Source organism: Hylobates moloch, unplaced genomic scaffold (genome assembly GCF_009828535.3).
Source record: "Hylobates moloch isolate HMO894 unplaced genomic scaffold, HMol_V3 SCAFFOLD_6, whole genome shotgun sequence".
NCBI classification, from domain to species: Eukaryota; Metazoa; Chordata; class Mammalia; order Primates; family Hylobatidae; genus Hylobates; species Hylobates moloch.
In genome coordinates, this window is record NW_026652281.1 from 360,241 (window position 1) to 386,814 (window position 26,574).

Sequence of the window (26,574 nt, forward strand, 5' to 3'; positions counted from 1 at the left end):
CTCAAAAAAAAAATAAAACAACAACAACAACAGAATTAGTTGGGCATGGTGGGAGATGCCTGTAATCCCAGCTACCTGGGAGGCTGAGGTGGGAGAATCGCTTGAACCCAGGAGGCAGAGATTACAGTGAGCCCGGGCGGTACCCCTGCATTCCAGCCTGGGCGGCAGAGCAAGACTTATTTCTCACAACAAACAAACCAAAAAGCCAAGGACCAATACTCAGGCCATCCAGTTTAGAATGCACTAAATTCAGTTTTATGAAATTCAAAGTAAGTTTTTCCTTCATCCCTTATTTTGTATGGATTACATTTATATGTTATAATTTCTGTTTTCAGATTTTGTACAGCGGCAATTTCTTACTCTCTGTGCAAGTTTTCTTCCCAGTCACGAGATATTTTGTGCAGCTGCTTATCTCCAGGCCTTATTAAAAAGGTAGGTTCACTCATTTCCTATTTTTCCATTCTGCTGTACGTTTCAGGTTTACGCAGCTTTCGGACCAGAAGGCCAAGGTCTGCTGTGGCTTTGTGCCCATCTCAGGGGCAGCTCCTGGGTCAGGCTGGCTGTCATGGCCACCTCTGCTGTCTTTTTGGGCAGCCTGACTGCGGAGCGCTGCCTTTCCTTGTGTTCTGAGTGTAAAGTGAAGTATGAAGACAACTACAAATCTGTAGTTGTAAGGAAATAGATGTTGGTATTTATAGGATAGATGAATTAAAAGATCAGTATTCATAATAAGTATCTTTCCCTGGAAAGAAGAATTCTTATTCCTCTCATCTAGTAAATGTTCCTTACATTGTTCAGACAAAGGAATTTTTTTTTTTTTTTTTTTTTTTTTTTTTATTGTTCAGACAAAGGAATTTTTTTTTTTTTTTTTTTTTTTTTTTTTGAGATGGAGTCGTGCTCTGTCACCCAGGCTGGAGTGCAGTGGTGCGATCTCAGCTCACTGCAACCTCCACCCCCTGGGTTCAGGCAGTTCTCCTGCCTTAGCTTCCCAAGTGGCTGGGATTACAGGCACTTGCCACCATACCCGGCTAATTATTTTGTATATTTTTAGTAGAGACAGGGTTTTACCACGTTGGCCAGGCTGGTTTCGAACTCCTGACCTCAAGTGATCCACCTGCCTTGGCCTCCCAAAGTGCTGGGATTACAGGCATGAGCCACTGGCGCCTGGCCCAGACAAAGGAATTTAAAGATGAGCATTGGAAACCCTGAATGTCAAAAGCAAAGGTGAAATGGTGCTGCAAACCAGTGTTGTCCTTTTATAGGATTTTAATGAACGTCTCGTGTTTAAAAATAGTGGTTTTTAGGCTGGGCGCGGTGGCTCATGCCTGTAATCCCAACACTTTGGGAGGCTGAGGTGGGCAGATCATGAGCTCAAGAGATTGAGACTAGCCTGGCCAACATGGTGAAACCCCGTCTCTACTAAAAATACAAAAATTAGCCAGGCGTGGTGGCACACACCTGTAATCCCAGCTACTTGGGAGGCTGAGGCAGGAGAATCGCTTTAACCAGGGAGGCAGAGGTTGCAGTGAGCTGAGATCGCACCACTGCTCTCCAGCCTGGGTGACAGAGCGAGACTCCACCTCAAAAAATAAATAAATAAATAAATAAATAGTGTTTTTCAACTGCGGGCTTCACATTAGAATCAACTGAGAAGCTTTTTTTTTTTTTTTTTGAGACGGAGTCTCGCTCTGTCGCCCAGGCTGGAGTTGAGTGGCGCAATCTCGGCTCACTGCAAGCTCCGCCTCCCGGGTTCACGCCATTCTCCTGCCTCAGCCTCTCCAAGTAGCTGGGACTACAGGCGCCCGACACCACGCCCGGCTAATTTTTTGTATTTTTAGTAGAGACAGGGTTTCACCGTGGTCTCGATCTCCTGACCTCGTGATCCTCCCGACCTCGTGATCCTCCCGCCTCGGCCTCCCAAAGTGATGGGATTACAAGCGTGAGCCACCGCACCCGGCCGAGAAGCTTTTGAAACTACAGATTCCTGGCCCCTTTCCAGATAAATTAAGTCAGAATCTGGGAGCAGCCCCTGAGGATCCAGGGTGCACATATTTCCAGTTATTTCCTCTGAGGAACTTTGTCCCTGGTGCCAAGTTTTTAAAGAAAACATGGAGTTTGAGCTTAGGAGAGGGCAGCATGGTCCCTATCCAGTGTGCTGAGCAGGGACGACAGTCCTTGGAGCAGGCTGGTTGTAAACATGGGAGGCTCTCATCTCCTCGGGGGCAGAGATGGACACGGTCACGCAGCACCAGTAGTGTGTCTCGCTTATCCAGTTGGTGTGCGTTTTTGGTGGGAATGCCATTCCTGGCAGAGGCCTAGAGATGTGCGGTTTCACTGCCCAGGACCAAACCAGCCCTACCCCTGGGAGGCAGTTTTGTTGCTGCAGTTCTGCTTCTAGACATTTAGCTCGAGGAAGCAGTCAGATGGCAGGAAGGTCTGCACATAGGCTCTTCCCTGGAGCGCTGTGCACAGCCATGACCGCTGAGGGGCTCTGCGCCCTCCCAGGGGCTGGACTGAGGTCCCGTGAATGTGGGGTTGTGTGTTGTGCTCTCCCAGGGGCTGGACCGGGGTCCCCTGAACGTGGGGTTGTGTACGTGGCATGGCTTTTGATGGTCTGTTTCCACCTGAGCATTTGCTCAGCCACTCACAGTGAAACTTGCACAATGAAGAAATTGCCGGGTCACTCTCTGTTTCAGTTTCAGTTCCTTGTGTTCAGATTGTTCTCAGAGGCCCGACAGCCTCTTCCTCGGGAGGACGCAGCCAGCCTTTCCTGGAGACCTTTGTATCTTCCTTCTGCAGACTGGCAGAGAGCTGCCCTCTCTCTCTGGACACACAGAACCTTCCGAGAGCTGTTGAAAGAGGAAGATTTTCACGTAGGTGACCATTCCTTCTGCATCGTGCCACGTCCCGAGTCTAGGGTGTGTGTGCAGACTGTCTCCTCACAGGCAAGAAGAGCAGCACTTCGATGGTTTGATTGGAATCTTGACTGAAATTGTTGTGGCCTCATGTGCAGCTGTTAAGAAATTATACAGATGCTAGGCACGGTGCTCACATCTGTGATCCCAGCACTGTGGGAGGCTAAGGCGGGTTGATCACCTGAACTCAGGAGTTCAAGACCAGCCCGGGCAACATAGTGAAACCCCATCTCTGCAAAGAATGCAAAAATTAGCTGGATGCAGTGGTGTGCACCGTTGGTTCCAGCTACTCGGGAGTCTGAGGCAGGAGAATCGCTTGAGCCTGGAAGGTGGAGGTTGCAGTGAGCCAAGATCACGCCACTCTAGTCCAGCCTGGATGACACAGCAAGACCCCGTCTCAAAAAAATAAATTAATAAATACAGAGAAACCCTGCTATGCTTTCTCAGTTTCTCCCAACACGAACTTCTTTTTTTATTTTTACTGATAAATTTTTTGAGACAACGTCTCGCTGTGCTCAATGGTGCAGTCTTGGCTCACTGCAGCCTCTGCCTCCTGGGTTGAAGTGATTCTCGTGCCTCAGCGTCTCCAGTAGCTGGGACTACAGGTGCCTGCCACCACACCCGACTAATTTTGGTATTTTTAGTACAGACAGGGTTTCACCATGTTGTCCAGGCTGGTCTTAAACTCCTGGCCTCAAGTTACCTGCACGCCTTGGCCTCCCAAAGTGCTGGAATTACAGGCGTGAGCCACTGCGCCTGAGAACTTGTTTTTTTTTTTGTTTTTTTTTGAGGTGGAATCTTGCTCTGGGGCGCAGTGGCGCGATCTTGGCTCACTGCAGCCTCTGCCTCTCCGGTTCAAGTGATTCTCCTGCCTCAGCCTCCCGAGTAGCTGGGACAACAGGCGCGCACCACCACACCTGGCTAATTTTTGTATTTTTAGTAGAGACGGGGTTTCACCATGTTAGTCAGGCTGGTCTCGACCTCCCAACCTCATGATCTGCCTGCCTTGGCCTCCCAAAGTGCTGGGATTACAGGTGTGAGCCACTGCGCCCGGCCCCCCGGAACTTGTTTTAAACATGTCTGACAGGCTCTGTGGTGGCTGCTCAGGGTCTCTGGGCTCACCCCTGTGCGCCTGGTTACTGGTAGCTGTGGTTGCTCTCACTAGTGTGCCTTGGTACTGATTTATTTCTGAGGATGTTTGCCTGGTTGTTTTGGTCTTTAGAAATAAAACCTCAAGGTGGCCGGGCGCGGTGGCTCATGCCTGTAATCCCATCACTTTGGGAGGCCGAGTGGCGAATCATGAGGTCAGGAGATTGAGACCATCCTGGCTAACACGATGAAGCCCCATCTCTACTAAAAACAGGAAAAAGTGATCCTTCTGCCTTGGCCTCCCAGTGTGTTGGGATTACAAGTGTGAGCCACTGTGCCAAGCCTTTTGTGAAATTATTTTATTATTTTTAAATTATTATTATCTTTTGGAATCTTCCTCTGTTGCCCAGGCTGGAGTGCAATGGCACAATCTTGGGTCACTGCAACCTCCGCCTCCCGGGTTCAAGGGATTCTCTTGCCTCGGCCTCCCAAGTAGCTGAGACCACAGGCGCACGCCACCACGCCCAGCTAATTTTGTGTATTTTTAGTAGAGATGGGGTTTCACTGTGTTAGCCAGGATGGTCTCAATCTCCTGACCTCGTGATCCTCCCGCCTCGGCCTCCCAAAGTGTTGGGATTACAGGCATGAGCCACTGCGCTGGGCTCACTAAAAAGGTTTTTAAAAAACTTAGCTGGTCGTGGTGATGTGCACCTGCAGTCCCAGCCATCTGAGAGGCTGAGGGGGAGGATTCTGGAGTCCAGGAGTCAGAGCCTGCAGCGAGCTACGATTGCACAACTGCACACACTCCAGCCTGGTCAACAGAACCTGTTTCAAAAATAAATGAAGGTATGCTACTGTGAATAGCTGTAAAATGTTGTTGTTTTGTTAGTTTCTTGTTTCTTCTTCTTTTTTTTCTTTTTTTTTTTTCCTTTTTATAGATTGTTCTCACTGTTGCTCACGGCAGCCTTGAGCTCCTGGGCTCAAGAGATCCTCCTGCCTCAGCCTCCCAAGAGGCTGGGACCACACACATGTGCCACCACGCCTGGCTGATTTTTAAATCTTTTGTAGAGACGAGGTGTCACCATGTTGCTTTTGTTGGTGTCAAACTCCTAGGCTCAAGCAATCTGCTGGCCTCAGCCTCCCAAAGTGCTGGGATTACAGGCATGAGCCACCATGCCCAGTAATTTTTAAGTGAGATGGGGTCTTACTATGTTGCCCAGACTAAAATAGCCCTTTTATACTTGGAGAGAAGGATTACAGTACCAACATCTTTGTGCTAGGGAAGTCCTGTAAGAAATAATTCTTGACAAAACTAAGGTTTCTTTCCTGTGGAAATCGCAGCTTCATTTTCATTATAACACAGGGACATGGAGGGCTGCCTCTGAGATGAAATGACAAACTGGTTTATAAACCTGCAGGTGGATTGTGTGTTCTGTCCTCATTGTATTGAATTGCTCCCTTTCTTTCAGTTAACTTACCAAGACTGGTTACACCTGGAGCTGGAAATTCAACCTGAAGCTGATGCTCTTTCAGATATTGAACGGTAAGTGTTGAAAAGAGCTGCCCTGGCCGGGCATGATGGCTCACACCTATAATCCCAGCACTTTGGGAGGCTGAGGGAGGAGATCTCTTGAATCCAGGAGTTTGAGGTCAGCCTGGGCAACATGGGGAAACTCCATCTCTACAAAAAATAGAAAAGAAATTAGCCGGGCATGCGGCACGTTCCAGTCATCACAGCCACTTGGGAGGCTGATCAGGAGCATTGCTTGATCCTGGGAGGTAGAGGCTGCAGCGAGCTGAGATCACACCACTGCAGTTTAGCCTGGGCAACAGAGTGAGACCCTATCTCAAAACAAAAAGGAGCTTCCCTTTAAAATGTTACACAGTTTTCCACATTGTCTTAAAGCCTATGTTTTGTCATTTTATCCTTAGTTTAATGTTTGGTTTAACTGTTAATCTTTGAGCACAATTTCAATTTTTTTTTTTTTTCGGTGGCAAGATTTATTAAAGCAAAAAAAGCTTCCAAGCAGTGGCAATTTCTGTTTTTCTTTTTTTTTTTTTTTTTTTTTTTTTTTTGAGACGGAGTCTTGCTCTGTCGCCCAGGCTGGAGTGCAGTGGCGCAACCTCGGCTCACTGCAAGCTCCGCCTCCCGGGTTCACGCCATTCTCCTGCCTCAGCCTCTCCAAGTAGCTGGGACTACAGGCGCCCGCCACCACGCCCGGCTAATTTTTTTGTATTTTTAGTAGAGACGGGGTTTCACCGTGGTCTCGATCTCCTGACCTCGTGATCCGCCCGCCTCGGCCTCCCAAAGTGCTGGGATTACAAGCGTGAGCCACCGCGCCCGGCCTTTTTTTTTTTTTTTTTCGAGATGGAGTCTCGCTCTGTCACCCAGGCTGCAGTACAGTGGGGCGATCTTGGCTCACTGCAACCTCCACCTCCCAGGTTCACGCGATTGTCCTGGCTCAGCCTCCCGAGTAGCTGGGACTACAGGCGCCCACCACCACGCCCAGCTAATTTTTTGTATTTTTAGTAGAGACGGGGTTTCACCGTGTTAACTAGGATGGTCTCAATCTCCTGACCTCGTGATCCACCCGCCTTCGCCTCCCAAGGTGCTGGCATTACAGGCGTGAACCACTGCGCCTGGCCGGGTTGCCCAATTTCAACTGTTATTCCTTTATTTAAGAAACAAACAAAAAAAAGGCTGGGCGCAGTGGCTCACGCCTGTAATCCCAGCACTTTGGGAGGCCGAGGCGGGCAGATCACGAGGTCAGGAGATCGAGACCATCCTGGCTAACACGGTGAAACCCCGTCTCTACTAAAAAAGAAAAAAAAAGGAAACATTTACTGAGCTCCTACCATGTGGCAGACAATTCTAGAGTGTTCTAGAAGCAGGGAGTATAGAGGGGAAGAAACAAGCCTGCCCATATGGCACCTTTGTATCGATGAGGGCAGATGTGGCACATATAAGGCACCCACTTAGACTTCATCCTATCCTGGCTGGGCTATGGCTGCCGTCTGGGAGCTGTACACCTGTGTCCAGGCCCTGGCAACACACAGGTAGACACAGAAGTGGATTAAAGGTAGGAATGAGCTCTGGAGATACCAGACAGGGCCGTGTGAGAGGAAATGACCAGACAGGAGCAGAGGCTGGTGTGGAGCAGGTGGTACAGACTTTGAGGAGAGATGCCGGCCTTGACTTGGGGGCACCAGGAAGTGAGTAAATGAAGCACTGAACCCCCATGGGTCCCAGGACTGGTGACTGAGACCATTTGAGACTATTTGAGAGGCCAGATGTGCTGTTCTGGGCATAGGAGTAGGGAGCCCAGAGGGCCCTTGGGTTTGAGGGTGTGGAGTTTAAGGTGGAGGTCAGGGAGAGGGGAATATGGTCACTGCAGACATGGAGCATCCTGCTGGGTACATGAGCCTCAGGGTGCCTGCCACACCTGGACTCAGGAGAGGGTTGGCAACAGCCACCCTGTGCTCCTCGTCCTTCTGGCCATCAGGGGCCCTCCAGGCACATGCAGCAATGTCTCCTGCGCCTGGATCCTGGTATCAGCTTCTGGATGAAACCAATAGAAGTAATAGGAAAAGGAAAACATAGGGGCCACAAAAAGAATAACTCGCTGCTGCCTGTGGCAAAACAGGTGCTGATGGTTCAGGTTGTGCCAAGCCTGCTCTGCAGGCGCTTCCTTCACACACCCCCGTTTCTCCTCCTGGCTCGTCTCTGGCGTGGAATCTAAGGAGGAGGTCAGAGGGAGGCGCTTGTCTGCTGCGTGAGGTCATGAGGACCACTCCTTACCACTCAGGTCACTGCTATGTGGAAGTTGTGTCGAGATGTGTTCCGGGATTTTCTTTCTTTTCTCAGTTACTTAAGTGATACTTAGATACATTCTGTGCCCGTTCCAGACAGTGTGAGTAGAGCACATCAGTTCCAGACGGTGTGGGTAGAGCACCCCAGTTCCAGACAGTGAGGGGGGAGCACCCCAGTTCCAGACGGTGTGGGTGGAGCACCCCAGTTCCAGACGGTGTGGGTGGAGCACCCCAGTTCCAGACGGTGTGGTTGCAGCACTCCAATTCCAGGCAGTGTGAGTAGAGCACCCCAGTTCCAGGCAGTGTGGGTGGAGCATCCCAGTTCCAGACAGTGTGGGTGGAGCACATCAGTTCCAGACAGTGTGGGTAGAGCACCCGGGTTCCAGACGGTGTGGGTAGAGCACCCGGGTTCCAGACGGTGTGGGTAGAGCACCCCGGTTCCAGACGGTGTGGGTGGAGCACCCCGGTTCCAGACGGTGTGGGTGGAGCACATCAGTTCCAGACGGTGTGGGTGGAGCACCCCGGTTCCAGACAGTGTGGGTGGAGCACCCCGGTTCCAGACAGTGTGGGTAGAGCACCCCAGTTCCAGACAGTGTGGTGGAGCACCCCAGTTGCAGACAGTGTGGGTGGAGCACCCCGGTTCCAGACAGTGTGGGTGGAGCACATCAGTTCCAGACAGTGTGGGTGGAGCACACAGTGTGGGTGGAGCACATCAGTTCCAGACAGTGTGGGTGGAGCACCCGGGTTCCAGACGGTGTGGGTGGAGCACCCAGACGGTGTGGGTGGAGCACATCAGTTCCATACGGTGTGGGTGGAGCACCCCGGTTCCAGACAGTGTGGGTGGAGCACATCAGTTGCAGACAGTGTGGGTGGAGCATCCTGGTTCCAGACAGTGTGGGTGGAGCACCCCGGTTGCAGACAGTGTGGGTGGAGCACATGGACACCCATTGCAGACATATGTGGGTGGACACATCATCAGACATGTGGTGGACACCCCATTGCAGACATGTGGGTGGCACATCATCCAGACATGTGGATGGACACATCATTCAGACAGGGTGGACACCCCATTGCAGACATGTGGGTGGACACCCCATTCAGACATGTGGGTGAAACCATTCAGACATGTGGGTACACCAATTCAACGGTGTGGGTGGACACCCGGTTCAGACGGTGTGGGTGGACACCCCGTTTCAACGGTGTGGGTGGACACATCATTCTGACATGTGGGTGGACACATCATTCAGACATTCCTGACAGTGTGGGTGGAGCACATCAATTCCAGACAGTGTGGGTGGAGCACCCCAGTTCCAGACAGTGTGGGTAGAGCGTCCCAGTTCCAGACAGTGTGGGTGGAGCACACACTCCTTAGCACTCACATTTGCAGGGTCATGTGGAGCACCTTCCTGGTTGTGGCTCTTTCTGCATAAATGGATTGCAGTGTTGATGGTTCTGTGCACTGCAGATTTGTTTGTTTGAGACAGGGTCTTGCTCTGTTGGCCAGGCTGGAGTACAGTGTTGGCAGTCACGGCTCATTGCAGCCTCCCTCTCCAGAGCTCAGGTGATCCTGCTGCCTCAGCCTCCTGAGTAGCTGGGACCACAGGTGAGCACCACTATGCCCAGCTAATTTTTTATAGGAATGGGGTCTTACTTTGTTGTTCAGGCTGATGTCAAACTCCTGGGCTCAAGCAGTCCTCCTACCTTGTCCTCCCACAGTGCTGGGATTACAGGTGTAGCCACTGCAGTTTTGAGTGAGTGTCTCTTTGAGCCCTTTCCCATCCGTATGCTCAGAGCCCACAGTCTGGATGCAGGTTGCTTCTCCATCCCCTTCTGGTGGGCCTGTGAGTAGCTTAGGTGCCCTCAGGTGACTTTCCAGCCTATTTTTTTTTTTTTTTTTGAGACGGAGTCTCGCTCTGTTGCCCAGGCAGGAGTGCAGTGGCACGATCTCGGCTCGCTGCAAGCTCCGTCTCCGAGGTTCATGCCATTCTCCTGCCTCAGCCTCCCGAGTAGCTGGAACTACAGGCGCCCACCTCCCACCCCCGGCTAATTTTTTGTATTTTTAGTAGAGACGGGGTTTCACCTTGTTAGCCAGGATGGTCTCGATCTCCTGACCTCGTGATCTGCCCACCTCAGCCTCCCAAAGTGCTGGGATTACAGGCATGAGCCACTGCACCCGCCCCAGCCTACATTTTTGTGCTTGCCTATTCCGTTCATCAAGCTCATCTGCTGTGTGGCCAGCAGTTACCCCGTGAGATGTCATCCTGAGTGGCCTTTGATCCGTGGAAGGGGGGGGTCACAAAGATCACTCCTGAGACCAGGCCTTTCCCACATCCCCAGGCACCCCACCCTGCAGACAGTGAGGTCTCATCCCTACTCCAAGGTTCCAAGCTGCCAGCCTCAACCCAGCTCTCACTCGTGCTGTGTGTTCCTTACTGTGGGCCTACTCCCTGGTTATGGGGAACTGCTGGCCACGAAGCATTTCTCAGAATTGATGGCAGTGTTTGCTCTTCCAGGCAGGACTTCCACCAGTGGGCGATCCATGAGCACTTTCTCCCTGAGTCCTCGGCTTCAGGAGGCTGTGATGGAGACCTGGAGGCTGCGTGTACCATTCTTGTCAATGCACTGATGGATTTCCACCAAAGGTTAGGAGCACACACTGTATTAGGGTTCTCTAGAGGGATAGGACTAATAGGATATATATAAAGGGGAGTTTCTGGCCGTGCTGGCAGCTGATTAGATGGTGTCCATCTAATTAGCTAAGGGTAGGTCTGCCTTTCCCAGCCCAGACCCAAATGTCAATCTTTCGCAGCACCCTCATAGACACACCCAGGATTAATGCTTTGCATCCTTTAGTCCAGTTACATTGACCCTCAGTATTAACCATAACACACCGATGAGGCCTTACTTTTAATCATGGTAGGCCTTACTTTTAATCATTCTAAGAATGCATTTTTCTCTAAGTCCAAATTATGCAAACTACACTTGAGCATATCACACAGCAAATCTAAGTCAGTACAAAATAAAGTCAAGCTTCCTGAATTGGTTGTTTCTTTATGTGTCTAGACTTGTCAGAAGCAACAACTTTGGGCTGGGTGTGGTGGCTAATACCTGTAATCCCAGCACTTTGGGAGGCTGAGGTGGGTGGATCACCTAAGATCAGGAGTTCGAGACTCAGCCTGGCCAACATGGTGAAACCTCCCTCTCTACTAAAAATACAAAAATTAGCTGAGTGTGGTGGCGGGCACCTATAATCCCGGCTACTTGGAAGGCTGAGGCAGGAGGATTGCTTGAACCCGGGAGGCAGAGGTTGCAGTGAGCCAACTGGGCGACAGAGCAAGACTCCGTCTCAAAAGAAAAAAATAGCAACAATGTTGTTTTTCTGTTCTGTCACCTGGTATTCAAGGTGAGCAAGTGTGAAGCATGACACAAATGGCCTAGCAGATACTGGGCATCACAGCCTTTCTCCATCTGAGAGGGATTCTCAGGACAGAGCAGTTCCTGAGGTGTTGCGTGTGGGCCAGAAGGATGGATGGAGTGTACCTGGGGCTGTCCAGGCTTTGTCCCCAGGGGCTCTTGTGTGCAGCTCCACACTATTGTGTTATAGCTGCAGCATTCGGTACAGATGGCAAGTGTTTACGCAACGTCCCTCCATGTCCCCTGCCTGTGGCAACCACGAATCCATTTTCTGTTGGTGGATTTGCCTGTTTTGGATGTTTAATATCAACAGAAGCACGTAGTATGTGGCCCTTTGTGTCTGGCTTCCTTGGCTGAGCAGAATGTTTCTGAGGCTCATCTGTGTTGTAGCACATATCAGCATACCCTTCCTTCTTATGGCTGACTGATGCTCAAAGAAGGTATGGAGGCTGACGCACCTCCATCGTGGGTGACTTCTTGTTAACACTACTCCAAGAATGCCTCCTGAGATTTCCCATTTATCTGCTGTTACCTTAAATCCCACTCTTAGGTCAAAACAATCTTGAGGCCGGGCGCAGTGGCTCATGCCTGTAATCTCAGCCCTGGGGGGCCAAGGCAGGCAGATCACCTGAGCTCAGGAGCTCGGGACCAGCCTGGTGAAACCCTGTCTCGACAAAAAAAAATTAGCGGGGCATGGTAGTGCGTGCCTATGGTCCCAGCTACTCGTGAGGCTGAGGTGGGATTGCTTGAGCCAGGGAGGCAGAGGTTGCAGTGAGCTGTGATAACACCACTACATTCCAGCCTGGGTGACAGAGTGAGACTCCATCTCAAAAGAAAAAAACAAATCTTCCACCGTAAATCCGGCGGTTAGATTCACAGAGCATTCTTGCCTTTCCCTGAGGGGTTGACTTCAATACTCCTTCCCTGTGGTATAGAAGCCCTGCCTGGGGGTAACAGTGCAGGGCTGCATCGTCTCTCTAGGCTGCCTGAGACAAGGCTTCTGTCTGTAAGTCCTTAAACGTTTCTGTCTGAGAAACTGTATTGTTCAGCCCCTTTCTTTAGCCTTCCAGCTTCCCCAACCTTTATGGGTAGGTTTGCACAGAGCTGCTCACTGCGGAACAGAAGTATCAGCCATATTTTGTTTATCCATTCACTTTGTTTGTTTGTTTTTTGAGAGAGAGTCTTACTTTGTGTTATTTATATTTATTTTGAAAGCAGGTCTTACTTTGTCACCCAGGCTGGGGTACAGTGGCACGATCTCAGCCCACTGCAGCCTTGACCTCCTGGGCTGAAGTGTCCTCCTGCTTCAGCCCCTCAAGTAGCTGGGACCACAGGCAGGACCACACCTGGCTAATTTTTGAGTTTTAGTAGAGATGGGGTTTCACCTTGTTGGCCAGACTGGTCTTGAACTTCTGACCTCAGGTGATCTGCCCGCCTCGGCCTCCCAAAGTGCTGGGATTACAGGCATGAGCCCCCGTGCCAGGCCTGACTTGATGGTAGCCATCCTAGTGGGTATTAAGTGCTATTTGATTGTGGTTTTGATTTGCACTTCCCTGATGGGTAGTGATTTTGAACATCTTTCCATTTTCTTATTGGCCATTTGTAGATTTTTTTTGAGAAATCTGTTCATATCCTTAGCCCCTTTGAAAACTGGGTCACATTCAAGTACTGCATAACAATGTTCTGGTTAACAACGAGCCACATATATCACAGTAATCCATAAAGCCATAAATTTTTGTACCTTTTTTTTTTTAAACATGTTTTTACTGTACCTTTTCTATGTTTGTATACACAAATACTGTTGTGTTACAGTTGCAGCATTCAATACAGTTACATGCTCTGCCGGTTTATAGCCTGGAAGCAGTGGGCCGTGCCATGTGTCCTAGGTGTGCGGGGGGCTCTGGTCTGTGTCTGTGCGGTGGGCCGTGCCATGTGGCCTAGGTGTGCGGGGGGCTCTGGTCTGTGTCTGCACTTGGATGTTCACTTGATTAAACCACCTAAAGATGTGTTTCTCAGAATGAATCCTTGTCATTGAGCAGTTCATGACTGTGTCTTACTGAGTTGTATGAGTTCTTTATATCTTTTAGATAAAGTTCTTATCAAATATATGATTTGTAAATATTTTCTCCCATTCTGTTAATTCTTTTTTTCACTCTTTTGATAGTATCCTTTAATGCACAAAGGTTTTAAATTTTTATAAAGTCCAGATCATCTATTTTTAGTTTAGCTCTTTAGGATTTTGATTCATTTTGATGGATCAGAAAACATTTTGGGCCAGCCACGGTGGCTCACGCCTGTAATCCCAGCACTTTGGGAGGCTGAGGTGGGTGGATCACTTGATGTCAAGAGTTTGAGACCAGCCTGGCCAACATGGCGAAACTAAAAAAAATACAAAAACTAGCCAGGCGTGGTGGCAGGCGCTTGTAATCCCACCTACTCGGGAGGCTGAGGTAAGAGGCTTGCTTGAACCTGGCAGCTGGAGGTTGCAGTGAGCCAAGATTGTGCCACTGCACTCCAGCCTGGGAGACAGAGTGAGAGACTGTCTCAAAAAAAAAAAAAAAAAAAATTGTTGTGTGAGGTCATCCAGCTTCATTCTGTTGCTTGTGGCCATGCAGTTGTCCCAGCACCATTTGTTGAAAACACTTCTTTCCCCATTGAATGTTCTTGGTAGCCTTGTCAAAAGTTAGATGGCTGCTCATATGACGATTTGTTTCTGGCTCTCATTGTGTTCCCTTGGTCTGTATGTCCATATGCACTGCGTCATTGGGATGACCGAAGCTTTGTAGTAGGTTTTAAAATTGGGAACTGTGAGGCCTCCAACTTTGTTGTTCTTTTTCAGGATTGTTTGGCTTTTCTAGGTACTTGGTAGTTCCGTCTTAATTTTGGGATGAGCTTGTCAATTTCGACAAAAGTAGCTGGGACCCTGATATGGACTGCATGTGGGGCAGTATTGCCATTTCAGTGATAGCGAGTCTTCTTTCCTTTTGAATCATTTGTTGCTAATGTACAGAAACACCTATGATTCTTGTGTATTCATTGGCTCTAGTCATTTATTAGCTCTAAGAGTGTTTTTGTATCGATTCCTTAGGGTTTTGTATATATAAGATCATATCTGGCCAGGCACGGTGGCTCACACCTGTAATCCCAGCACTTTGGGAGGGTGAAGTGGGCGGATCATGAGGTCAGGAGTTGGAGACCAGCCTGGCCAACATGGTGAAACCGCATCTCTACTAAAAATACAAAAATTAGCCAGGCATCGTGGTGGGCTCCTATACTCCGTTACTTGGGAGGCTGAGGCAGAAGAATCACTTGAACTCAGGAGGCAGAGGTTGCAGTGAGTCGAGATCATGCCGCTGCAACTCCAGCCTGGGCGACAAGAGTGAAACTCAGTCTCAAAAAAACAAAAGAAAGAGGCCAGGCGCGGTGGCTCACACTTGTAGTCCCAGCACTTTGGGAGGCCGAGGCAGGCGGATCACGAGGTTAGGAGATCGAGACCACGGTGAAATCCCGTCTCTACTAAAAATACAAAAAATTAGCCGGGCGTGGTGGGGGACGCCTGCATTCCCAGCTACTCGGAGAGGCTGAGGCAGGAGAATGGCGTGAACCTGGGAGGCGGAGCTTGCAGTGAGCCAAGATTGCGCCACTGCACTCCAGCCTGGGCGACAGAGTAAGACTCTGTCTAAAAAAAAAAAAAAAAAAAAAAAAAAAAAAAAAAAAAGAAAGATCATATAATATGTGAACAGAGATAGTTTAACTTTTTCCTTTCCTATCTGGATGCTTTTTCTTTTTCTTGTTGAATTGCCCGGGCTTGAACTCCCAGGGCAGTGTTGTTTTTTAGTTTTTTCTGAGAGGGAGTCTCGCTCTGTCACTCAGGCTGGAGTGCAGTGGTGCAGCGTCGGCTCACCGCAACCTCTGCCTCTCGGTTTCAAGCGATTCTCCTGCCTCAGCCTCTTGAGTAGCTGGGATTACAGGCACCCGCCACCATGCCTGGCTGCTGATTTTTGTTTGTTTTTGAAACAGAGTCTCGCTCTGTCTCCCAGGCTGGAGTGCCATGGCATGATCTCAGCTCCCTGCAACCTCCGCCTTCCGGGTTCAGGCAATTCTCCTGCCTCAGCCTCCCAGGTAGGTGGGATTACTGGTGTCCGCTAACATATCCGTCTAATTTTTTGTATTTTTAGTAGAGACAGGGTTTTGCCACATTGGCCAAGGATGGTCTTGATCTCCTGACGTCAGATGATCTGCCTGCCTCGGCCTCCCAAAGTGCTGGGATTACAGGCGTGAGCCACTGTGCCTGTCCCCATTGCAGTGTTGAGTAGAGGCAGTGACACTGCTCTGAGTGTAGAGAGGACATCCTCGTTGCCCCTGATCTTAGGAGAAAAGCTTTCAGTCCTTCCTCATTAAATTTGATGTTAGCTGTGGGTTTTTCATACATGCCAGGTACTAGATTGAGAAGATTTCCTTCTGCTCCTAGTTTATCCAGTGTTTTGTTTTTGTTTTTGTTTTTGTTTTTGTTTTTGAGACAGAGTCTCGCTCTGTCGTCCAGGCTGGAGTGCAGTGGCACAATCTCGGCTCACTGCAAGCTCCACCTCCCAGGTTCACGCCATTCTCCTGCCTCAGCCTCTCCGAGTAGCTGGGACTACAGGCGCCTGCCACCAGCCCGGCTAATTTTTTGTATTTTCAGTAGAGACGGGGTTTCACCGTGGTCTCTATCTCCTGACCTCGTGATCCACCCGCCTCGGCCTCCCAAAATGCTGGGATTACAAGCGTGAGCCACCGCGCCCGGCCGAGTGTTTTTATCAAAAAAGGATGTTAAATTTCGTCAAGTGCTTTTTCTACATCTATTAAGATAATCTTGTGGTTTTTGCTTTTTGTTTTATTGATAACTGCATTATATTGATTTGGGTATGTTAAGCTATCCTTGCATTCTTGGGATAAACCCCCTTGGTCATGGTACATAATTTTTATATTTCCTGGGTTGGGGTTGGTAGTATTTTGTGGCAGTTTTTGTTGTTTATTGTTGACTAGTATGAGGGTCACACTGTCAGAGAAGCACAGCCATCACTCAGCTCTGGAGGCAGGAGGAGAACTGGGAACTCCAGCACTATTAGGCAATACTGAGGAGGATTTTACTGTATTTTCATTTCAGCTCAAGGAGTTATGACCACTCAGAAAATTCTGATTTGGTCTTTGGTGGCCGCACAGGAAATGATATTATTTCCAGATTGCAGGTGAGTTTGAGGATGCCACAACTCAGTGCATTCACTTTATTTAAGCCGCGTGCTATTAAGATATTTATTGCCGGGCACGGTGGCTGACGCCCGTAATCCCAAACTTTGGGAGGCCGAGGCAGACGGATCACAAGTTCAGGAGATGGAGACCATCCTGGCTAACACGATGAAACCCCGTCTCTACTAAAAATACAAAAAATTAGCCGGGTGTGGTGGTGAGCACCTATAGTCCCAGCTACTCGGGAGGCTGAGGCAGGAGAATGGCGTGAACCCAGGAGCTTGCAGTGAGCCGAGATTGTGCCACTGCACTTCAGCCTGGGCGGGCGACAGAGTGAGACTCCATCTCAAAAAAAAAAAAAAGATATTTATTGTTGGCTCATGCTTGTAATCCCAGTACTTTGGGAGGCCGAGGTTGGTGGATCACCTGAAATCTATACAGGTAGACAACATGTACCTGTGTGTGTTCACTGTCAGTCAACAGGCGTTTACTGGTGCTGGCCACCCGTGTGTCTTCTGTGCCAGGCCCCCGTCTCCCTGTCCCGCAGCACTGGGGCCTCCCAACTCCTTAGCCAGATGCTTTCCCTAGACCCACCTGGCTCTTCCTCAGTGAGACCATCTGGTTATTCCTCTGAATTGTAATTATTATTATTATTATTGGGACAGGGTCTTGCTCTGTCACCCAGGCTAGAGTACAGTGTTGTGATCATAGCTCTCTGCAGCCTTGACTTCCTGGGCTCAAGCAGTGCTGACAGCGTGCACCTGTGTGCGCCACCACACCCAGCTGATTTTTTTGTAGAGACGGAGTTTTGCCATGTTGCCCAGGCTTGTCTCGAACTCCTGGGCCCAAGTGAACCATCCATCTCGGTCTCCAAAATTGTTGGATTATGGGTGTGAGCCACTGCACCTGATCTTTATTCTTCTTTAAAAAATACAGCCGGCCGGGCATGGTGGCTTACGCCTGTAATCCCAGCACTTTGGGAGGCTGAGGTGGCTAGATCACTTGAGGTCAGGGGCTCGAGACCAGTTTGGCCAACATGGTGAAACCCCATTTCTACTAGACATACAAAACACTAGTCGAGCATGGTGGTGTGTACCTATATTCCCAGCTACTCGGGAAGCTGACTTAGGAGAATCAGCTGAGCTCGAGAGTCAAGGCTGCCATGAGCCAAGACTGTACGGCTGCACTCCAGCCTGGGCAACCGGGCTGAGACTGTATCAACAACAGCAAAAAAGACTTGTGAGGCAAAAATGATGTGTAGGGTAAAATGTTAGCCAGAGGTTAATCTGGGTGAAGGGCACGAGTGTCCTTGTGCTGTTTTTTTTTGTTTTTGTTTTTGTTTTTTTTTTGGTCTGTTTGTTTGTTTTTGAGACAGAGTCTTGCTCTGTTACCCAGGCTGGAGTGCAGTGGTGGGATCTTGGCTCACTGCAGCCTCTGCCTCCTGGATTCAAGCGATTCTCCTGCCTCTGCTTCCTGATGAGCTAGGATTACAGGCGCCTGCCACCGCACCCAGCTAATTTTTGTATGGCAAAATTTTATATGGCTAATTTTGTTGGCCAGGCTGGTCTTGAACTCCTGACCTCAGGTAATCCACCTGTCTTGGCCTCCCAAAGTGCTGGGATTACAGGCATGAGCCACTATACCTGGCCTTTTTCTTTTTTTTTGGAGACTGAGTCTTCTCTGTTGCCCAGGCTGGAGTGCAGTGGCGCGATCTGGGCTCACTGCAGGCTCCACCTCCCAGGTTCACACCATTCTCCTGCCTCAGCCTCCCGAGTAGCTGGGACTACAGGTGCCCGCCACCACGCCCGGCTAATTTTTTTGTATTTTTTGTATTTTTTAGTAGAGACGGGGTTTCACCATGTTAGGCAGGATGGTCTCCATCTCCTGAGCCACCATGTCCAGCTGTTTTTTCTTAATTGATAAGTAGTACTCTAACTCCTGGCCTCAAGGGATCTGCCTGCCTCGGCCTCCCAAAGCGCTGGCATTATAGACGTCAGCCACAGCACCCGGCCTGCACTGTTCTATATTTGTAATTTCAAAGTGATTTCCAATTGAAATAGTTTGCCCCACTTCTTCCTTCTTGCCCTGTACCCTGTGGTGACCTCTCCCTGACCCCCGCTATCTGGGTCCCCAACTGGCCGGGCAGTGAGCCCCGAGGCCTTTCCGTGCCAGCATCCTGCTCTTTTTCAGGAGATGGTAGCTGACCTGGAGCTGCAGCAAGACCCCTCAGTGCCTCTCGGCCACACCCCTTCCCAGGGGCACTTCCTCTTTGGGATTTTCCGCAGACGGCTCCAGGTTCTGACAAGCGGGTGGAGCATGGCTGCCAGCCTTCAGAGACAGAGGGAGCTGCTAATGTACAAACGGTAACACCTACCACCACCTGGGCAGGGCAGCCCCACCTGGGCACGGCAGCATCTCATGACGGTCCTAGAGTTTCTTTGTAGCAAGTTTGTTTCCCGTTACTTACTTGTCTGTTTGTCCCCACCCCAAGCCTGTCCATCTCTGTGGCACTTGGCACGGAGAAGAGGATCTAGAGGGTTGAAAGTACTTTTGATTAAAACCTTCCAGCCAAGCGAGGTGGTTCTTGCCTGTAATCCTAGCACTTTGGGAGGCTGAGGTGGGTGGATCACCTGAGGTCAGGAGTTTGGGACCGGCCTGACCAACATGGCGAAATGCCATCTCTACTAAAAATACAAAAACAATTAGCTGGGCGTGGTGGGCGGGCACCTGTAATCCCAGCTACTCGGGAGACTGAGGCAGGAGAATTGTGTGAACCTGGGAGGCAGAGGTTTCAGTGAGCCGAGATCACACCATTGCACACGAGCCTGGGCAACGGAGCGAGACTCTGTCTCAACAACAAAAAAACCTTCCTGCTCAGACGTGGAGGGACGTCGCAGAAGGAGCTCTTGTCAAAGTAGGGAAAACTGTTCAGAAATGCCCACGGCAGCTGCATTTATAAGAAGAAGCATGAAGTCATTTAATTTTACAGTCATAGGGGATTGCTTCACTAGACAGACTGGTGCATCATTCACTTGGTTATTATGTAACTGTTAAAAGTTGTTGGTTATTATGTAACTGTTAAAAGTTGTTTGTTTGGTAACACATTTTGAGTGCAGTGGGCCAAGCACGGTACAGGGGAGGTGGGCCCAGAGTGCAGGCTTTGGATGGAACAGAGGCACACAGGCCAAGGCTCTAGTTCCAACAGTGGCCCTGGATTTCAGGGTGGTGGTTGCTGCTCTGAGAGTCTGAGCCCTTGGGAAGGAGCAGAGTGTATGTTCTGCTGTCGCCACCAGTACAGCCCCTTCTTTCCAGGATCCTCCTCCGCCTGCCTTCGTCTGTCCTCTGCGGCAGCAACTTCCAGGCAGAACAGCCCATCACTGCCAGATGCGAGCAATTCTTCCACTTGGTCAACTCTGAGATGGTAGGTGCCCCACGTGCACGTGTCCATCTGATTTATCAGTGCCTGTGGCGCTGACAGCAGCTCTTACAGCCTCCATGCGTGTCCTGACCGTGCGAATTACTGAGGAAAGTGTTCAAAGTCAAATAGGGAACAATGTCTGGAATGCCATGTGAGGGAGGCCCCCACCCACAGCCAGGATGTCAGCCAGCACATCGCCAAACCAGCTGTAGGTTGCCTTCTCCAAAGTTTGAGTTCCTTCAGTTTCCCTCAAGTTTTAATGATTTTAACGCATGGAATCGTACAGACCATTTTGTGTGCCATGCACCTCGGTTCATTTATTTCTAATCTCAACATGCTTCATGTGTAAAAAAGCCATGTGGTGATCTGAGTACTGCTGTTGCCTGCCAGGCAGCCCAATTATCTTCCATTTTAGATACTGCCCAGCGTGAGTTGCAGGGTGATCTTAACCAGTGGGCTGGCTGTGGTGGCTCACGCCTGTAATCCCAGCACTCTGGGAAGGTGGGTGGATCACTTGAGCCCAGGAGTTTGAGACCAGCCTGGGCAACACGACAAAACCCTGTTTCTACAAAAAATAGAAAAATTAGCTGGGCATGGTGGTGCACGCCTGTAGTCCCACCTACTTGAGAGGCTGGGTCAGGAGGATTAATTGAGCCCAGGAGGCAGAGGTTGCACCGAGCCAAGATCCCGCCACTATACTCCAGCCTGGGTGTCAGAGCACGACTCTTGTCTCAAAGAGAAGTGGCACTTGCTGTGGGGATGGGGCAGCGTAGGGACCCAGTTGGTCAGAGCTAGGAGACAGACACCAGCCCCTCCCACTCTACAGAGAGCAGCTTCCTCTCCCGAAGGCCTTCTTGTTTTTGAAGATGCACAAACGTGAGAGCTGGAATTCAGGTTCCATGCCAGCTGTGGAGCGTTTTATATTTTTATTTGTTTGCTTATTTATTTATTTATTTGAGACAGAGTCTTGCTCTGTCGCCCAGGCTGGAGTGCAGTGGTGCAATCTCGGCTCACCACAACCTCCACCTCCCAGGTTCAAGCGATTCTTCTCCCTCAGCCTCCTGAGTAGATGGGACTACAGGTGCCTGCAACCATGCCCGGCTAACTTTTGTATTTTTAGTAGAGATGAAGTTTCACCATGTTGGTCAGGCTGGTCTCAAACTCCTGACCTTGTGATCCACCCGCCTTGGCCTCCCAAAGTGCTGGGATTACAAGTGTGAGCCCGGCCTCGTGCAGCACTTTAAAATGTGACAAGGAAAGCAGAGGACATGAGACTAGCAAAAGCTTTCAGAAAATCACTATGGTCTCCTTTGAATTCTTACGAATGGCTGTTTTTCGGAAAGCTCTCAGATGGCACGTGACAGCCGACAGACAGGAAAACACCATAGACAGCACTTGGTTAGTGAAGGGACCAGAGGATGGTTGGGCCGTGGTATTAGTGTCGGCCTCACCACAGATCTGGGCTCCAGGTGCATCCGCTTCCCTGTGGCCGCTTGTGCCTCCCTGCCTTCTTCTTGGAACCTACAAGACTGTTTGGGCCAGAGCTGTGGGCTGCAGGATCTGGCTGCCCAGGGAAGCCGTTAAGGTTCACGACAGCATGGCCAGGGCACCAGGCCCGGTCAGCCAGGAGCACCATCCATGGTGGCCACGCCAAACCTTAGTGAGTATTTTTCTCACAACTGAATCCACCGCAGCCACTCTGCACATTGGTGTCACCTCTCTTCCTGTGGCCTTTTCTTACCTGCCTTGAACTCTTTTGCAGAGAAACTTCTGCTCCCACGGAGGTGCCCTGACACAGGACATCACTGCCCACTTCTTCAGGGTGAGCTACTCCCTCAGCCCCATCCATGGCCTTCTCAGAACTCTGTGGGTGGATCCTCCTGTCAGCTTCCTGCGAGTTCCTGCACTCTGCTGGTTGTGGGTCCTCGCAAACTGCTGACCTCCTGGTGCGTTCTCTCCTGCAGGGCCTCCTGAACGCCTGTCTGAGGAGCAGAGACCCCTCCCTGATGGTCGACTTCATACTGGCCAAGTGCCAGACGAGATGCCCCTTAATTTTGACCTCTGCTCTGGTGGGCCAGCTGTCTTGTTGGGTGTTTTGTTTTGGGGATGAGTGGGAGACTCCACGGCTGCCTCTGGCGTCTCTGCAGCACGTCTCCATCACGGGTGTTATCATCTCAGAGAAAGTGCCTCAGGAGCCATGGAGGCCACAGTTAAAGATGTCAGCTCGCAGCAGATGAGGGCCACGCATCCTGAGTTCCCAGAACCGTCCCCGCCCCCACCACCGTCACCATGGGCACCCTCAGGACTTTTCCCTTGTGGACCCCGCTCAGACCCCACAGGCACCTTCGTGTCCACAGGGATGTGGGGCTTGTTTGTTCACGGTCTTGGGTTGTGCACTGGCTGGAGGCTGTACTGTACGGTGGCTGCCTGTGCCCCCTCACGAGAGCGTAACTGTGGCCCACTTGCGCCTGACCATGCTTTCTTGGGACTTCGGAGCAGAGACTTCACCTCAGCTCCCGCCAGAGCTCAGCAGGCTCCCCTAGCAGCCCACGGTCCCAGGAGTGGGAGGAGGGCAGCATTTCCCTGACTTCCTTGGCGGCTCACTTAGTCCTGAAGACCACAGCTGTCACCCTTCTCGGTCATCAGGGACACGCAGCATAGCATGTTCCCCAGGGAGCTCCCCAAGCAGGCTGCATTTGCACTGAGTTGTAGCTCAGTTGGTGGAATTCATGATAAATGAACTCCTCGGTATTTGGAACGCCAGCTCTCAGCTGAGGGCATCCAAGGACCAGGCATTCCTAGCTCAGGGGAGTGTGGTCCCTTCACTGTTTTGTTAGGCCAGGCTCTTCCTTCTCCAAATTCCACGTCTTCCATGAGTGTAGGTAATAATGCCTCATGGAACTGCTTTGAGCCTTAATTGAGGTAAAAAGATACTGGCTTTGGAGTTCCAGAGCGCAGGGTGAGCGTGGGCCCATGGTGGCCTTCAGGAGCGCTGGGGGCTTGTCATGGCTGTGGCAGTGGAGGTGTGTCCACCTCAGCCACACTCATCTGTGTCCTGGTGCTCTCTCCATAGTTGTGGTGGCCGAGCCTGGAGCCTGTGCTGCTCTGCCAGTGGAGGAGACACTGCCAGAGCCCGCTGCCCCGGGAACTGCAGAAGCTGCAAGAAGGCCGGCAGTTTGCCAGCGAGTACGTTTGGGTGGTGAGACGGGGTGTGCCTGCCCAGATGCACTTCGGGACCTGCTCGAGGTCATCTAAACACGCTGGCTTGCTTGAGAGAAGCGGTGTGGGCAGCCTCTTGTGTGAGCAGGGAGAAAATAACCGAGTTCTCATGGTGGCGGGCGCCTGTAATCCCAGCTACTGGGGAGGCTGAGGCAGGAGAATCACCTGAACCCAGGAGGCGGAGTTTCCAGTGAGCCGAGATCACTCCAACGGCCAATAGAGCAAGACTCTGTCCAGGAAAAAATAATAACGGCCTCTCCCAGGCTCCCGTCTGAGTGAGGAGCTCAAGAGATTCCTTTCCACCTGCTCCTCTTCCTCTTATATCTAATGTGGGCTCCCAGAGTGGGCCTCGTGCTGGCAGGGTCAGTGTCAGTGTCATGGGGACCTCAGGGATGCAGATGTTCAGCCTACCCTGACCTGTGGACCCCAGTCAGATATTCACGGGTCCTTGGAAACCATCGAGCTCCTGGCGCAATCCAGGCTCACACACCCTTCTGAGGACCACATTGCTGACAGCCACTCCACCTGCTGAATGTGGGTGCCGTGTTCTTAAGGGGTCGTCAGAGGGCACTGCTAGTACCCATCCTGCCTCCTTGGAGAACACCTTACTTTGTGACTAGTTTTGAATCCCTGATGCCACACTGGGTCCCCTCAGGGTTTGGCTGCTCGCAGTCTACTGAAAGAACAGAAGAGGGGCCCAGCGCGGTGGCGCACGCCTGTAATCCCAGCACTTTGGGAGGTGGATCACCTGAGGTCAGGAGTTTGAGACCAGCCTGGCCAACATGTGAAACCGTCTCTGCTGAAAATACAAAAATCAGCTGGGTGTGATGGTGTGTGCCTGTAATCCCAGCTACTCAGGAGGCTGAGGCAGGAGAATCGCTTGAACCCGGGAGGTGGAGGTTGCAGTGAGCTGAGATCATGCCATTGTAGTCCAGCCTGGGCAACAAGAGAGAAACTGTGTCTCAAAAAAAAAGGAGAAAGCAGGTCTCACCTCCAGTTCTAATTCTACAAACACAGATCAGATTGTCTGGTTTTGTTTTTTTTGTTTTGTTTGAGACAGAGTTTCACTCGTCACCCACGCTAGAGTGTGATGGCACGATCTCGGCTCACCACGACCTCCGCCTCCCGGGTTCAAGCGATTTTCCTGCCTCAGTCTCCTGAGTAGCTGGGATTACAGGCGTGAGCCACCATGCCTGGCTAATTTTGTATTTTTAGTAGAGAAAGGTATCTCCATGTTGGTCAGGCTAGTCTCAAACTCCCAACCCCAGATGATTTGCCTGCCTCAGCCTCCCAAAGTGCTGGGATTACAGGCTTGAGCCACCGCACCCTGCCTTGTTTTTGTTTGAGATTGAGTCCTGCTGTGTTGCCCAGGCAGGTCTCAATTCCTGGGCTTAAACGATCCTCCCGAAGTGCTATGATTGCAGGTGTGAACCACAATGCCCAGCTTATTTAAAGTCTCTTAAACCACAGCATTGTTTCATTAATTTCCTACCAATTTTGTAACCAGCTAGAAAACTTAGCACACTGGGGCCAGAGCCAGGCAGTCCTTTGTTCTCTGTTGTAGGAGGGAATGCCTGATCCACAGGCCAGGCATGGAGAACTGAGGCCTCTTCCAAAATTTAGGCAGCTGGGGCCCAAGAGCACAGGGCAAGGTGGACAGGACCAGGCCAGCTGCCTCCTCAGTCAGCAGCTCTCAGAACGCCAGGATGCCCTGGGGGCAGCACCTGCCCAGACTCTCATGTGGACCTGGGGGTGCTGGGGGATGCAGACCTAGTTTCTCATGGTCCGGAAACCCTTCTGTGTCCTCTGATGGAAAGGCAGGCCCCAAAGGTGACAGCTGGGAATAAGGACTTGGTTTCTATGGCGTGGTTGTATGGTTGTAAGGCCCTGCAATGACCCTGTTCTCTCTGTCCCAGTTTCCTCTCTCCTGATGCTGCTTCCCCAGCACCCAACCCGGACTGGCTCTCAGCTGCTGCACTGCACTTTGCGATTCAACAAGTCAGGGAAGAAAACGTCAGGAAACAGCTAAAGAAGCTGGACTGCGAGAGAGAGGAGGCAAGATAGGAAATTCTTTCACTGATTTCTCGCAAGCTTGGTTTCAATCAGTGCTGTTTCTCTAGGCTTGCCTGATGAACTGTTTTTCTAAAGACAAATACGAGGCTTGGAGCAAGACTTTTTTTGTTGTTGTATTTTTAGTAGAGATGGGGTTTCACTATGTTAGCCAGGATGGTCTCAATCTCCTGACCTCGTGATCCTCCCGCCTCAGCCTCCCAAAGTGCTGGGATTACAGGCATGAGCCATTGTGCCCGGTCAGCTTGGAGTAAGACTTTGACTCTCAAGTTTACTAGTAAAAATAATAATTTGATTTTTTTAAATGGTTGTATGTATTTGAGACAGGGTCTCACTGTCGCTCAGGCTGGAGTGCAGTGGTGCAATTAGCTCACTGCAGCCTCTTTCTTCTGGGCTCAAGCCATCCTCTCACCTCAGCCTCTGGAGTAGCTGGGACTACAGGTGTGTGCCACCATGCCCGGCTAATTTTTTAATTTTTTCCTAAGAGATGAGGGTCTCTAGTCCAGGCGTGGTGGCTTATGCCTGTAATCCCAACACTTTGGGAGGCCGAGGCAGGTGGATCACTTGATGTCAGGAGTTCAAGACCAGCTTGGGCAACATGGTGAAACACTGTCTCTACTAAAAATACAACAAATTAGCCGGGTGTGGTGGTGCACACCTATAATCCCATAGCCTGTAAAGCTACTCAGGAGGCTGAGGCGGGAGATTCTCTTCAACCCAGGAGGCAGAGGCTGCAGTGAGCCAAGATCACACCATTGCCCTGCAGTCTGCGTGACAGAGCGAGACTTGTATCCAAAAAAAAAAAATTTTTTTTAAGTAAAAAAGAAAAGAGTTGGGGGTCTCACTGTGTTGCCCAGGCTTGAAGTGCTTTTCTTCAGCTTATTTTTATCCTCATCACAGCCCAGTGTAAAGGCTGTCAGCCTTCAAGTGGTGCCTTCTGTATTCATGCTGCAGTAGCCTTGATTCATGTGCCGAGGGACAGCCCCAGATAAGCTTGCAGTGAGACAGCTCAGAGCTGGGGTGCTGGGGACAAGAGGCAGCAAGGATGGGACTGTCTGCAGCCATAGGCATAGGGAAAGGATTGGGAGAAGAGGCTGCTCTGAATTCCAGGCCAGGGACCATGCTCGACTCAGACCCACTGCCCACCTCATTCCTGCGCCCTGGAAAGCCTGCCTGCCCCCATAAGACCAGCGACACCCACACAGCCCTCTGTGCAGGGAGCCAAGGGTGGTGTGTGTAGAACAGCAACAGAAACAAGCAGCCCTCTGTGACCAGCCCGAGATTCTCAACAAATAGGTGCCGTGTCAGCACACGACTTACACCAGCTAAAAGCTGGACTGAGAGCAGCGCCCAGGGTTTTGGTGATTGTAACAACCCTACGGGGGTTCTTCTGACTACGTCTTCAGGTTTCTT

General features: G+C 50.7%; 1 protein-coding gene across 6 annotated transcripts in view; it reads left to right on the forward strand.

Moving 5' to 3' along the window:
• FANCA (FA complementation group A) overlaps positions 1-26,574 on the forward strand; it is a 76,197-nt gene that overhangs the window by 46,803 nt on the left and 2,820 nt on the right. For 3 of the 6 annotated variants that reach the window (XM_058440321.1, XM_032156109.2, XM_058440323.1), the window contains 11 exons: positions 336-432; positions 2,697-2,873; positions 5,474-5,547; positions 10,328-10,456; positions 16,375-16,456; positions 18,645-18,817; positions 19,767-19,875; positions 21,635-21,694; positions 21,837-21,941; positions 22,946-23,058; positions 25,008-25,146. In XM_058440321.1, the coding sequence (XP_058296304.1) occupies positions 336-432; positions 2,697-2,873; positions 5,474-5,547; positions 10,328-10,456; positions 16,375-16,456; positions 18,645-18,817; positions 19,767-19,875; positions 21,635-21,694; positions 21,837-21,941; positions 22,946-23,058; positions 25,008-25,146 (1,258 nt within the window). Of the gene's footprint in view, positions 1-335; positions 433-2,696; positions 2,874-5,473; positions 5,548-9,318; positions 9,418-10,327; positions 10,457-15,248; positions 15,354-16,374; positions 16,457-18,644; positions 18,818-19,766; positions 19,876-21,634; positions 21,695-21,836; positions 21,942-22,945; positions 23,059-25,007; positions 25,147-26,574 lie in introns of those variants that run through there. The other 3 variants (XM_058440322.1, XM_058440324.1, XM_058440325.1) reach the window with 3 other exon arrangements.